At 39.3% G+C, this 12,692-nt stretch overlaps 1 protein-coding gene across 2 annotated transcripts in view; it reads left to right on the top strand.

Annotated features, from left to right (window-relative positions):
• Positions 1–12,692, top strand: part of SRC (SRC proto-oncogene, non-receptor tyrosine kinase) — an 87,243-nt gene that overhangs the window by 45,688 nt on the left and 28,863 nt on the right. The window contains exons 2-4 of one of the 2 annotated variants that reach the window (XM_026665045.2): positions 5,194–5,439; positions 6,625–6,724; positions 11,553–11,570. In XM_026665045.2, coding sequence (XP_026520830.1) covers positions 5,202–5,439; positions 6,625–6,724; positions 11,553–11,570 — 356 coding nt within the window. In that variant the 5' untranslated portion in view covers positions 5,194–5,201. The remainder of the gene's footprint in view (positions 1–5,193; positions 5,440–6,624; positions 6,725–11,552; positions 11,571–12,692) is intronic. The other variant, XM_026665046.2, reaches the window with a different exon arrangement.

Genomic DNA, 12,692 nt, shown 5'->3' with positions numbered 1-12,692 from the left:
CCAGTCAAAGCTTTGGAAGAGCATATAAAAAAAATTAAGGCAGAAGATCTACCTTATTCTTCATCTTGTAGGCATATCAAGAATGAATGCGCTTATAGAATCTTTTTAACTCTGGTTCTTTATACAACACAATTTTGTGCATGAATTTTACCCACAACATTAAAAAATGCTGGCTTCACTAGATTTCCTTTTGTTTTGATTTCTCCCTGTCAGGATGACTTCGTGGGTTCTAGATAAAATGGCATTATTTCTTTATCAAAGACTTTGCTGCATAAGCTGGGTTGATAGCCATGGGCTACTAACAACCTTCACCTCCTTTTCTTGTCCTACTGACTTAGAGAAGTGGAGCGGAGAATTGTCCCTTCTTCATGCATGAAAGGTCACAAAAGCAGTCAGCCTCCTCCTCCTTCTGTCAGTGATTTACAAATGTGGCATGTATGTGTAAGGAGCTTATGCTCTATCTTTTAATTCTAGCTCTAGTGTTAACATGGTCTTTTAAGAGGGAATTGGCAACTGTTTTAAAAACTGATGAAAGAAGCATTGAAGAAAGTTGGCATTGTTATGACTTTCCTAGGTTTATTTTGTTGTGCATTTCTTCCTCTAAGGGCAGACATTTTGCATTATTTTTCCAAAGAAGAGATCTCAAAATATGATACTTCTATAATCCTATTTTCATAGTCAAACATTGGGAACTCTTCTATTCCCCCCCCCCTCTCTCTCTCTCACACACACACGGGGGGGATGCTGTCATTGATGGAAAATAGAAGGAAGAGTCCATCAGGATAATCTGTTAGGAAATATTAGATATTGCTTATAGCAGCATTAGGATGAATTGTTCCAAATGAAGGCAAATATATGTGTCCCAGGATAATGTTGAGGATCCAATCTGGGGTTGGTCCAAGACCAGAGGTTTAGAATTCTGAACTTTTGAAATCTACCAGCTCACCTACGTGGATTGCCCCTGTGACTATGTAGGACAGATGGGGAGGAAGCTAACCACGAGGTTGCAAGTATGCAAGTGAGTGGTCAGACGAGAACTCATTGGTAGCCTCACATTGTAATAAACAAGGACATACATTCAGTTTAGCAGCTACTAAGATTATTGGCCAAGAAGGTACAAAAATAGTCAGGGAAATGATTGAAGTCTGGGAAGCAGGCTCCTTGTCAGTCAACAGGTGTGCTGGTTTACCACCAGCTTATCAGGTACTTAGGAGCCAAAGATTTGGTAGAACAAGGAAAAAAACAACTTACTAACTGGCAATCAACACCCCAATCAAAAACTAAAAAGCCATACACAACCAGGCAGTGCATAAATCCTATGCATAGAATAGCCCAAGGCATTCTGGTGAGAGAGAAGAGAAGGATGCGCTTCAGCATAAGTCTGAAAGCTCGGAAAGACCGACCCAGATTGGGTCCTGCATGAATTGTTCCTTTTCACTAGCATAATTTGTATACTGCTTTCAACAAAGTTTTGCTCATTTTCATTATGTTTAAAATATCTTCACAACTCTAGAACACATTCCCAAGTATCATTTGAATGGCAAAGTGTCTAACTAACGAAAAGATAAAGTGCTAAAAATACCTTGAGGAGGGTTGGAAGTAAGCTTTACAACAACCCCAAGAAGTAAATGATTAGAGGTTTGGGACTAAGAGCAACAGGAAGAAATAAATGCAGTCATAGATACAAATTTGCTTGATTCTGAAGCCCACTGAAAAATCTATCTTACCCTACTTGCATGGGTAAGACGTAACTATGTCATATAATCGGACTTGGATTGCAGTCCTTCATTTATACCAAGGGAGATTCTCAGTCATCCAGGTCATGATTGTCTAAAAGGTGTTTTTTCAAAAGGCAACTGGACTTTTTTCCCCTCAAAGACATTTAGCTTTTCATCCAAGAAGCTTCATCAGTTCTTACTAGATGGTGGGGAGAATGAAAGAATTAGTTCTGACAGAATGGCAACTGGGATGGTGGGGTGGAGATGAAAGGATTATATTTCTTTGCAGGCTTCTGAAATACAGAACTTAATATTTATTTGTTTGCTCCTTGTCTGGGCAATTCTCATTTTTATAGAATGTGGGAGTTGAATGGAAGCCAGCTTTTGGGGAAAGAGAGTTCTTGATCTAATTACTGATAATGCTCACTGATGTCCTAAATCTAGCCAGCAAATTGGAAATTTTCTAGAAGTTAAACCAATGTTCCTCATTATTCTTGTTTCTTTTTTAGGAGTTAAACCAATGTTCCTCATTATTCTATAATATTCCATTATAAAGGTGAAGCTTGGTTTATGCCCGCTCAGCCTTTATTTGACTGAAATTACACAGTAGAGCCTATTTTACAGAACGTTCCATCCTTTCAGGCATTCATCAAGTGCTTTGGGGGACACAAAACTAGGGATTCTCCACAGAAAGTTCAGGGTGGAGCCATTTGGTTTCTCTTAAAATTTAGCTGGAGGTAAAATGTGATGCCGTGTTACTGATTCCTTCAACAATGGCTAAGTTTACGAAACAAATCCCATTATTTTTTGCTTGTAAATGCAGTTAAAGTAATATAATAGCCATGTTTTTATTAATAAAGGGTTCATACTGGGGGCCTTACTATCAGGACAGAGAACATCTAACACATCTTGTCCTTTTGCAGTCCTTCTCTCTGAAGAATACCAGTTTGGACTTGTCCTCATTAGTAAATCAGCTGCAAGAAAGGCTCCATTATTATGCCATGTCAGACTAGTGAAAAACCAGACTTTGGGATAGCAGCTATTCCAAAAGCACTTCATCTCATTTTGATTAAAACAGACAAGCACACGTAGAAGAGAAATCCTTCTCTCCAGTCAAACATTCATGTTTGATTCCTATCATCAGCAAACCAGGTGTAAAATCAATGGGCAAGGTCATTAAACAAAGTGAAGATAAATATTTAAAACTGCTTTTAAAGCATATACCTTGGAATATGCTTGGAATAAGGAACCTAGAATGGCTGCATCCACAGAACCATGCTTAATCAGATCAGCAAAAAAAACAACAACTAGTGGTTTAATTCTTCAGTGTCCCCTAAGCTTGTTTAACTGGAATCTTATTATGTGTGTGGCTTAGCCTGATATACAAACCTATGACTTTGATTAGGCAATGATTCAATGTATTATGTAAATCTAGAAATTTCAATACCCTAGTCAAGTGCATTGTGCATACTTAGCCAACACAAAAAGATAGAGAAACAGGACCAGAAATGCACAACATATGTTTAGTGCAGTTGTTAGCATGGAAATTCTTGTGTGATTGGAGAGCAATCTCTAATAAAAGAATTAAAGTATCTTTGTGTACAATGTCTCCTCCACATGAAGGTTCCTCCACCTAAACCATCTGTTGAAATAATGGGGTATAGATTGCATGTTTTTTAAATCATCTTTGTCAATCATTCATCTCAAAAGTACATGACTGAATTCATATTTTGTTTTACATCATTGTTTATTTAACCATGGTTTGTTCAATAAACCAATTGGTTTGCTTCTCACATTACATTCCAACCATGCAATTCGCAAAAGATTATGTATAGGTTCAATCATCATGCTAAGCCAAGTAGAAACAAACAATCTTCGGTACGGCTTGGTTGATGTTTGAACTCAGCCTATGAATTAGATCACTATTCAAAAGGCTTAGGGATCTCTTCAAAGCAATGAAAAATGGACATGATTTCTTGGTGATGTTCATCCTTGCATCATTAGAAAAGGTATAGTTCTTATTCAATTTGTAGCCTTAGATATTATGATGTGGTTTGGGACAATATGTTTGATTTAATTTGCTGCTGCCTTGGGATGGGAGCATAATTCTTGTCTTTTATTCTTTGGAGGAACTGATGTGACTCCTACACCACTGTTCTTTTTGTTACTGTGTATATTTGAACCAAAGTCCTTGAAAACACGTCAGGAAGAGGTCAAATTCATCCCTTGTTACAGTACTATATAGGCAAATGTGCTTCAGCAGCAACCCTCTGGGAGAGGTGCTTTGAATAATATGCTCAGTCAGGCCTAAGCCTGAACATACTTCAAGCTTTTATCCAGAGCAGCTGAGCTTTAGGGCATATATAGATTATGAAGCTAAATGGACCGTATGATTATGCTGGCATGTTTTGAAAATCCAAAGGAAGATTTAAGTTCAGGGGTGGGATTCAAATTTTTTAACAACCAGTTCTGTGGGCGTGGCTTAGTTGGTGGGCGTGGCTTGGTGGTCATGTGACTGGTTGGGTGTGGCCAACTCAATATCACTTACATCGAGGCACGCATCTACTTGCCTGGCCTCCCATGACTGTGGGGATGCTGCAACAGTCGTAAGTGTGAAAAACGGTCATAAGTCACATTTCAGTGCCATTGTAACTTTGAATGGTCACTCCACACAAGCAAAGTACCAGCAAAGGAGGGGGAAAAAACTCCAGAGAAGTTCCTGAGATAGGAAGTCTAGTCCTGCCAAGAATGTAATAAGGGTTAACGAAGAGGCAGTTTCTGTAAGCAACACCAGAATGTTTCCTTCCTGCCTTCCTTACAGGATTAGGCCTATAATTTCTCCTAACAATCGGTTCTCCGAACTGCTTAGAATGTTAACAACCGGTTCTAGCGAATAGGTGCGAACCTGTAGAATCCCATCCCTGTTTTAAGTTCCTTCTTCTTGTCCTTGAAACCCTTTTCTTTACTATTGGAGCTGAAATTAAAGCCTAGAAAATCAAGGAGAACCTGGTTATTTCGGTAAGCATTTGTAAGGATCTGTTCATGGAATAACAGAGGTAGCTTCTGCTTTTGTGTTTCAAGGCCCAGCAATAAGACCAAAGCTACAGTCCAAGCCTATCAAACTGGTGGCCCGTGGGCTAGATGCCTCACGCACAGGCCACACCCATCCCAGTTCCACAAAGGCAAAAAACATTGTGCTACATCATGATACATCACGTGACACAATCAAGTTTGACACTCGTGCTATAGACAGTAACCAGAATAAAAGCTTTCCCACGTCTATTCAGGTTTCTCTGACCAAATAATTGCCAGAACAGAGTGTGCTTCTTTTAAAGCAGCCACTTCATCCTAATTGCTTAATTTTTGACCTGGCCATCCAATAAGCCAGAAAACCTGTTGCATCTTCCAGAATCGAAGAACCTATCACCCATAGCAAAAAATATAATATTGCCTTTGCTGTCTTCTTCTCTTGCAGCTTGGACCATGGGGAGCAGTAAAAGTAAACCCAAAGACCCTAGCCAACGGAGACGCAGTTTGGACTCCACAGAAAATATACATGGCAGCTGCTCTACCTCTCAAACCCCCAGCAAGACCACCGTCCCAGAAACTCATCGTACTCCTAGTCGGTTATTTGGAAATACAGCTACTGAACCAAAGCTCTTTGGGGGGTCAAATACATCAGATATGGTCACTTCTCCTCAGCGCTGTGGTGCTTTAGCTGGTCAGTATGTCACAGGAGGGACTTTTAATCTAGAACATCTGAAATATATACTTCTTTTATGTTTAAAACTAAGGGTTAGGGTTAAGAGGATGCAGTGATCAAAAGTCCACACGATTTACTCATTAGGGCTGGGCATAAACACAGTTTGTGGTTGGGTTATATCATGTAAAGCAAGACTATATTATGGGGGGAAAGCAAGTTGTGCTTCCTCAGTGTCTCCAATTGAAATGTGGCAAACCCCTTCTCTTTGCCCAGCTTGCTTTTTTTTTTGGTGGAAATGTCTTCTGTGCAGATGCCATTATTAGCAGATGACAATTGAAACCACTGAAGCAGCTGTTTTGATATAGTGCACTGGATCTACTGTAGTGTCCAGAAGAAGAAAGATGTTCATTCTGTAGAACTGCATCTAAGGGTTTCTTTGTTGATGGCTGAATTAAAGTGAAGTGCACTTTCAAGGCTTCCCCATGGTTTCTTCAATTAACCCAGTTTCTAGGCTTTCATGGAATAGTAAATTATAAATTACGACACAGCCTGGATACATATTACATAATGACTGCATTAGCACAGTTCACTGAGATATTAGGTAGCCAAGATACTAATTTAATATCTTTATGAGGCCAAGTGTGTGTTGTGCGAATATAGTCAACCACATTTTTAACTTTTTTACTTGCGGAATCTATTCTTTTGTATCTCCAATGAAACAAACTTCCAAACTCAAAATAAGGAGGATTTTCCTGACCAGGAGAGCTGTAAAGTTCATCTCCTGGAGTTGAAGATGCTCCATTACTACAGTTTTTCAAGCAAACGTTAGATAGCCATTTGTCTGGGATGGTCTTGCTCTGGGCCGGGAGTTGGTCTAGAAGACCTTCAAGGTACTTCCCAGTTTTATGATTCTATAATATAAAATTGTGAAGATAATATTTAAACCATTTCCAAAAATTCTTATTGAATAATGACCACATTAGAAGGAGAAAGAGAATACTCCATTTGCTCATGAATTCATTCATTTTATTATCTAGAAAAGGAGAATAATCAAATACACAGAAATGGTTCCTCTACAGATAGAGCTCAATGCTTTCAAAAATGATCCAGTATATTCACTACTTATCCTTTCATAAGGCAGTAACAATGTTGATTAATTTCTTGTGGACTGGTGTTTAATTGTGTGAGTGTATATTGTTCCAGGTGGAGTCACAACATTTGTGGCCCTCTATGATTATGAATCACGGACAGAATCAGATCTTTCTTTCAAAAAAGGAGAACGTCTCCAAATCCTCAATAACACGTAAGTACTTTTTGTCACTTTAAGAACTATTGTATATGCAGAGGTCTCCAACCTTGGCAACTTTAAGACTAGCGGACTTCAACTCCCAGAGTTCCTCAGCCAGCTTTGCTGGCTGGGAGTTGAAGTCCGCTAGTCTTAAAGTTGCTAAGGTTGGATGGTATAGGTGTTGAGACAGTTTTCTCTCCTGAAATGCCACAGTGGTTCAAATGTAAAGCTTCTCGCTCTCTGATATATTATGTAGGAAGTGCTTATTATTCTAATCTGCAGCATGGGTGCAGCAATTTTCAAATCCATTGGAATTGGTCATCTTTGAAATAGAACTTGCTGAGTTAACTTTTTGTTATCCAGCTTAAATTCAGGAGGCATTCAGCAACTGCAGATTATTATTTTTTTAATGGTGGACTATCTATATATCTTCTGATGCTGCTAAATTACAGCTTTAGTCTTCCCCGTCCAGGGTGAGAAATGCTGAGAAGTATAACTCTGGATGATTTGGAAAGAGACAGGTTGTCTACCCTGATTTATGCTAATAGACATTTTAACATAGGGAGAAAAAACATTCTAAGGAATACTCTGTCTAGATTTTTTTAAAAAAAGAATAGCAAATATAGTCAAATTAAAAGAATGGTGCATTGTCACATGCAGCTGGTGTACTATAAAGCTGTCAGGCTCAACACTTTCCAATTAAACAGATTCCTGGGACTTGTAGTCTGATGGTATTTGGAAAGTGCCCACTTGGTGAAGGCTGTCCTAAAAACACCATGAAGATAGGCAGGATAAAGACTGAAGAGGATAGAGTTTATTTAAAACATTTTAAGACCAATTAGTGGTATTATTTGCCATTTAATAGAACAGATAGATACAGACTTTTCAGGGCAGATGTTGGTTCCTCGTTCTGCTTCCGTGGGAAATATTTCTCATTCATTACTCCTCTATCTAAACATTTCATCTGCCCTGTAACCTATCTGAACTTCTGCTTGAAGCCTTCCTCTTTTCTTTCTTAAAGTTACTTTGAACAACAAGAGATATTTATGAAAGACAGTGGATTAATTAATTCCCCTTTTTCCTTCTCTCTTGTAAAGAGAGCACTTTAGCAAATGTTATACTTCTCTATTTTAAGTGCTACCATGTTTCTCTAACAATACGGCCTCCACCAATAGGAAGGCCCAGCATGATTTCTAAGCATGACGTGAAATTAAGCCCCACCCCCAAAATTTAGGCCTATTTAAACCATGCGTTTCCCCGCCATTTCTCACATCGTTCGTTAGAACTACACGAGGTGAAGAGAAATGGGGGGAAGGGCGGGGGGTGGGGAGAAAACTTGCCTTTAGGAGTGCCCTGCAGGTAGCCTAGGCTAGAATACCCCAATAGCCGATAGAAGCTCCCCGAAGGCAGAGTCCCCAGCCGCTTCAGGGTATGGCGTGGCTGCCCGTGTCCCCTCGCCTTTAGGCAGTCTCTTTCGGGCGATGGAAGCTCCCCAAGTGCAGTCACCAGCCACTTCGATCGGCCGGTAGAAGCAGCCTCGGGGCGAGGGGAGTGTGTGTGTGCGCGCTCGCCCTGAGGCCGCTTCTCCCGACTGATCGAAGTGGCTGGTGACTGCACTTGGGGAGCTTCCATCACCCGAAAGAGACTGCCTAATGGCGAGGGGACATGGGCAGCCACGCCACACCCCGAAGCAGCTGGGGACTCTGCCTTCGGGGAGCTTTCATTGGCCGATAGAAGCGGCCTCACGTATGGGCCGCTCTTGGTGGGGGAGGAAATTAAGTCACCCCGAAAAGACAGCCTAGCCATTTTTGGGGGGGTCAAAAAAAAATAAGGCCTGGCCTTATTTTGTGAGAAACACGGTATGTTGCAGTTCTTTCCACAATGCCCACATTGAGAAGTGCTAGGATTTTAGTTAATAGCCAAAAAATTATCCAGATTGGATGTTTGATTTGTTATTATTGTATGAAGATGATTAATAGCACTGAATTAAGAAGGAATGAAGCTAAAGAATAGGAGAACTGAGGTGAGTTCTCATTTAGTGAACAGCTTTAAGCAGAAATTGGCCAGATATTTAGTGGGAATGCTTTAATTTCAATTAGTATGCTGAATGGAAGAATATTGGATGAGATAGCCCATACCCTCCCTCCAACTTTACAATTCTACAATTCTGGAACAGATTTTGTCATCCTATGCTAAGCAGATTTGAATGTCTGTATTCTCCATTTCATAACCACCAAATCAGTTTCACGAAATTCTTCTAACCTTTAGATTCACTATTATTTTGAAACTGTGTAATATTACGTTATCAATGATTCCTAAAGACGCAACCTTTGGGAGCCCTTTTCAGATCCATTAAGGGAGGATTGTACATAAGATAAGCAACTCTATGGACTCACCAGGCTGATCTTTAGATGCAAGAAACAAACTTTTAGTTTGGATTTCATCCTAAGCTAAAATACAATCCTCACTGTCTTCAAAGCAGTACAAACAATTAAGATGAATTATGTTAATACCACTCCTTCCCCTCCAATGGAAATTGTGCTTTTATTATACTACTATTTAATTTATACATAGCTTTGATTGATTTTCATCTTATTAAAGATAAAGACTTGTCCAGTATTAGGTTTTTGAAGGCACTCTGCAGTTCCTAGGAGTATAATTTAAAAGCAGTTTTAGGATTAATTTTTTTTTAATAGTCCTCAGCATACAATCATTTATTTAGCAACTGTACAAAGTTACAATGGTGCTGGAAAACGTGACCTATGACTGGTCTTCAAACTTATTACCAACACAGCATTCCTGCCATTATATAAAAATCCGGGCACTTAGCAACTGGCATGTATTTGTGACAGTTTCAGCCTCCTGGGGTTGCCTGATCACCATTTGCAATCTTTCCAATCAGTTTCCAACAAGCAAAGTCAATGTGAGATGAAGAATTTGCTTAATGACCCTGTGTTTGACTTAATGACTGCGGTGATTCATTTAACTTCCATGGCAAAAAAAAGTTGTAACATCAGACTTCAGTTAATGACCACTTTGCTTACCAATGGTCGTTCTGATTCCAGTTATGGCTGTAAGTCAAGGAGTACCTGTGATGTCAAGCTGGAGCATTGCATTGTTAATATTACCCACTTTTTTCTGGAGGCAGGTCTTGAAAGTTCTGATATTGTTTCCTGTGAAAGGGATTAGCTCCATCCCAGTTTTGAAACCACCATTGCTTCAGCTCTACCAAGGAATGTCTTCATGTTCTCTTTTTACTTCCTTTCTGTGCCATTTTTATTTACATGTTTTCTTTAAGGCTTAATATTACAAACTCTTCCCATAGGTGGTCATAGACTTTCCTAACATTCTCATAGTGGATGCTCCTATGGAAACTCTGACCTCAGGGCCAACTTTGAAGGAGATGGGTGGTTAGGAAATATGATAAATCAATCAAGCAATACTTGTAAATAAAGATGGGAAGAACAGCTCATCAAGGAGACATCAAAATGGAAATTTTGCAAGGCCAGATGAGCTATAGTATTAATCTAGTTTATGGCCTCTATATTATGGACCAAGCACTTAAATTTGCTTACCACTTACAGGTCATAGATAGGGGCCCATAGTTGGGTCTGTCTCTTTCATTGTGGAGACTAACTTGGGTAAAATCCATTTTTCAGCCAGAGGCATAGTAGCCAATGTGGCCATTAGGGGAAAACTTTCATTGAGACACCGCAACATGGACTCAGAATCAAAGTCAGTCCTTCTATCAGGTCTATTCAGTATTGGCAAAGTATTTGGAGAGGGCCTGAATGATATCCTGAGACTAAGGACTAAAAGGGAGCTTTATATGTCATCTGCAAAGGTGAGAAATACTCTCAAGCAGTGGTTATCAGAAGGTGCTTCAAGGTGAGGGACATGGCCTTCTACCCATCAGTCTGAACCTGGACCCAAACTTTATGTTTTTCAGCAGGGCCAGGAAACAATTGTGCCTTCCTTTGGCTACAACTGCAATATCCAGCTAGAGAAAGAATGACACAAATTAAACGTTAGATACACCATCAAGATCTGCCTGAGAAGTGTCTCAGACAGTCTTATAATATCTGTAAAACATCCCAGTTTTAGGCTTGAAAGCTTCCAACAACTATAGTCTCCAGCGGAATCAAGACCTGAATCGGGCTAGGTTAAGCAATATAGAATAAGCCTATTCCATGGAGAATTGTAGCCCATTTCACAAGAAGTACAACCACTTCAAATTCTTGGGCATAATGCATCACCCTTCCCTTCTGTAGAGTTGCCAATAGAACCTCCATGTTGTCCTTTATTAAACAAATATATTGAATTCTTATACCAGTTGAAGCATCAGGGAGCAGTCCTCTCCTATTTTGAGATGACCTCACTCTACTGTTAACCCCCCTCCCAACATATTGGACTTAACACAAAGTTCCACTTTGTACCATGGAGATAGATCATCCATCCACACCTGCAAAATAAGAAAGGGAAATGAAAAATGTATAGACAGCCCATCAATATTGGCAGCCAGTTGCACATAAACATTGTTTCACACATCTGTCATGTTCTCCTACTTTTCTGAAGTGTTTTTTTCCTGGATTGTCACTGTGAAATTGGGATGAAGCTGGCTTTTCTGAGGGAAGCAATTTTAAAACTTTCAAGAGCTGCATTGAAAATGGGAGGGAGGGAGATGCCCACTATGAAATGCCTTGTTTCTATGAAAGAAAAGGGAAATGTTCAGTCCAATATACTCTTCTCACTTTCAATACTGTTCCAAAACTGCACTTCTAATCTAAGCTCTGTCTATTTGTCTTTCATTCTCTTTTATCCTGTTCCTCATGCTTTCATTTAGGCGAAAAGTGGATGTCAGGTGTGTATCTTTTCTTTGATATTGGGGGGGAGGAGAAGTGCTAATCAATGTTTTCATCATGTCTGCTGTATGAAAAAAGGATTGAATGTTAAGGACTGTTTAAGATGCTTGATTTTATAAACTTGATCCTAGCCTTTTATTTTTATACAATATTGGTTTTATGAGTTCTTTCTTCTTGCATTCCAGCAAATTATGAATTTTTGAAGCACTGTTCCCAATGAGTTTTTTGGCCTTCGGGTATTCTTATGGTTTCAAACAAGAGTGTGGCAAATATGTGGTAATTGAAAGAAATCATGAGCATCAACTTAAATATTTTAAGAGTGGGGGAAAAATGGGTTTCACACCACATAAACATACAGTGTTGAATATTCCTTTGCCAGCCAAGGGGTTAACTATAGTTGTGAATATTATTTCATGTAGATTAAAGAAAAGAAATACACCAAATTGGATCTCTCAATTTCTAAGTGAATGGATTAATATATTCTAGAATGTTTGTATGTTTGTACATGTCTAACGAAGCAAGCAGACATTTGTTTCAGCCATGAATGGAAGCAGTCCAACAAAGGCTGAATCGGTTCTAATAATTTACATCAAAGATGAAAACTGATATGGATATAGATGTGGTAATGACATTTCTTGCGTGTGTGTGTGTGTGTGTAAAAAATAGAGGTGGGATCTGGGTTTTTTTGTACCTCCCTCCTATTGTGCACAATAAACACCAGAAGAAGTTGAATATTGCTTTTTTTTAAAGGAGAGTTGGCATTTCTGTGATTTTATTTCCTTGGTTCCTTTACAGATAAAACAAATTCTGCATTACTCTACTGTATTATTTTTTTCAAAGTGAAACATTTTATTTTTCTGGCATAAGGAATGACTGCATAGAAATTCCCTAGGGAGCCGAACTACAGTTGTTTTTTCTTTGCAGGTGACCTGTATAGGTTGCAGTTGAAAAATGCAGTGCTTGCTCCTGCCTCTGTAGTCTGAATGGCATGGCTTGGTTCAAGAAGCATCAGGCTGCATCTACTTTCCTGACTGCATTGTTAGGCTCTCTCTGAATGTGTGCATTATTAAGCAATGTTAACAGGATGGAGTAGAACCTACCGGTTGGGTTTTGATGTACAG

Source organism: Notechis scutatus, chromosome 3, assembly GCF_049901735.1.
Source record: "Notechis scutatus isolate UNSWTSFEM ecotype Mainland chromosome 3, rNotScu1.2, whole genome shotgun sequence".
Lineage (NCBI taxonomy): Eukaryota > Metazoa > Chordata > Lepidosauria > Squamata > Elapidae > Notechis > Notechis scutatus.
The sequence above is the reverse complement of the archived record's forward strand: the minus strand, read 5'-3'. Positions and strand labels throughout refer to the sequence as shown.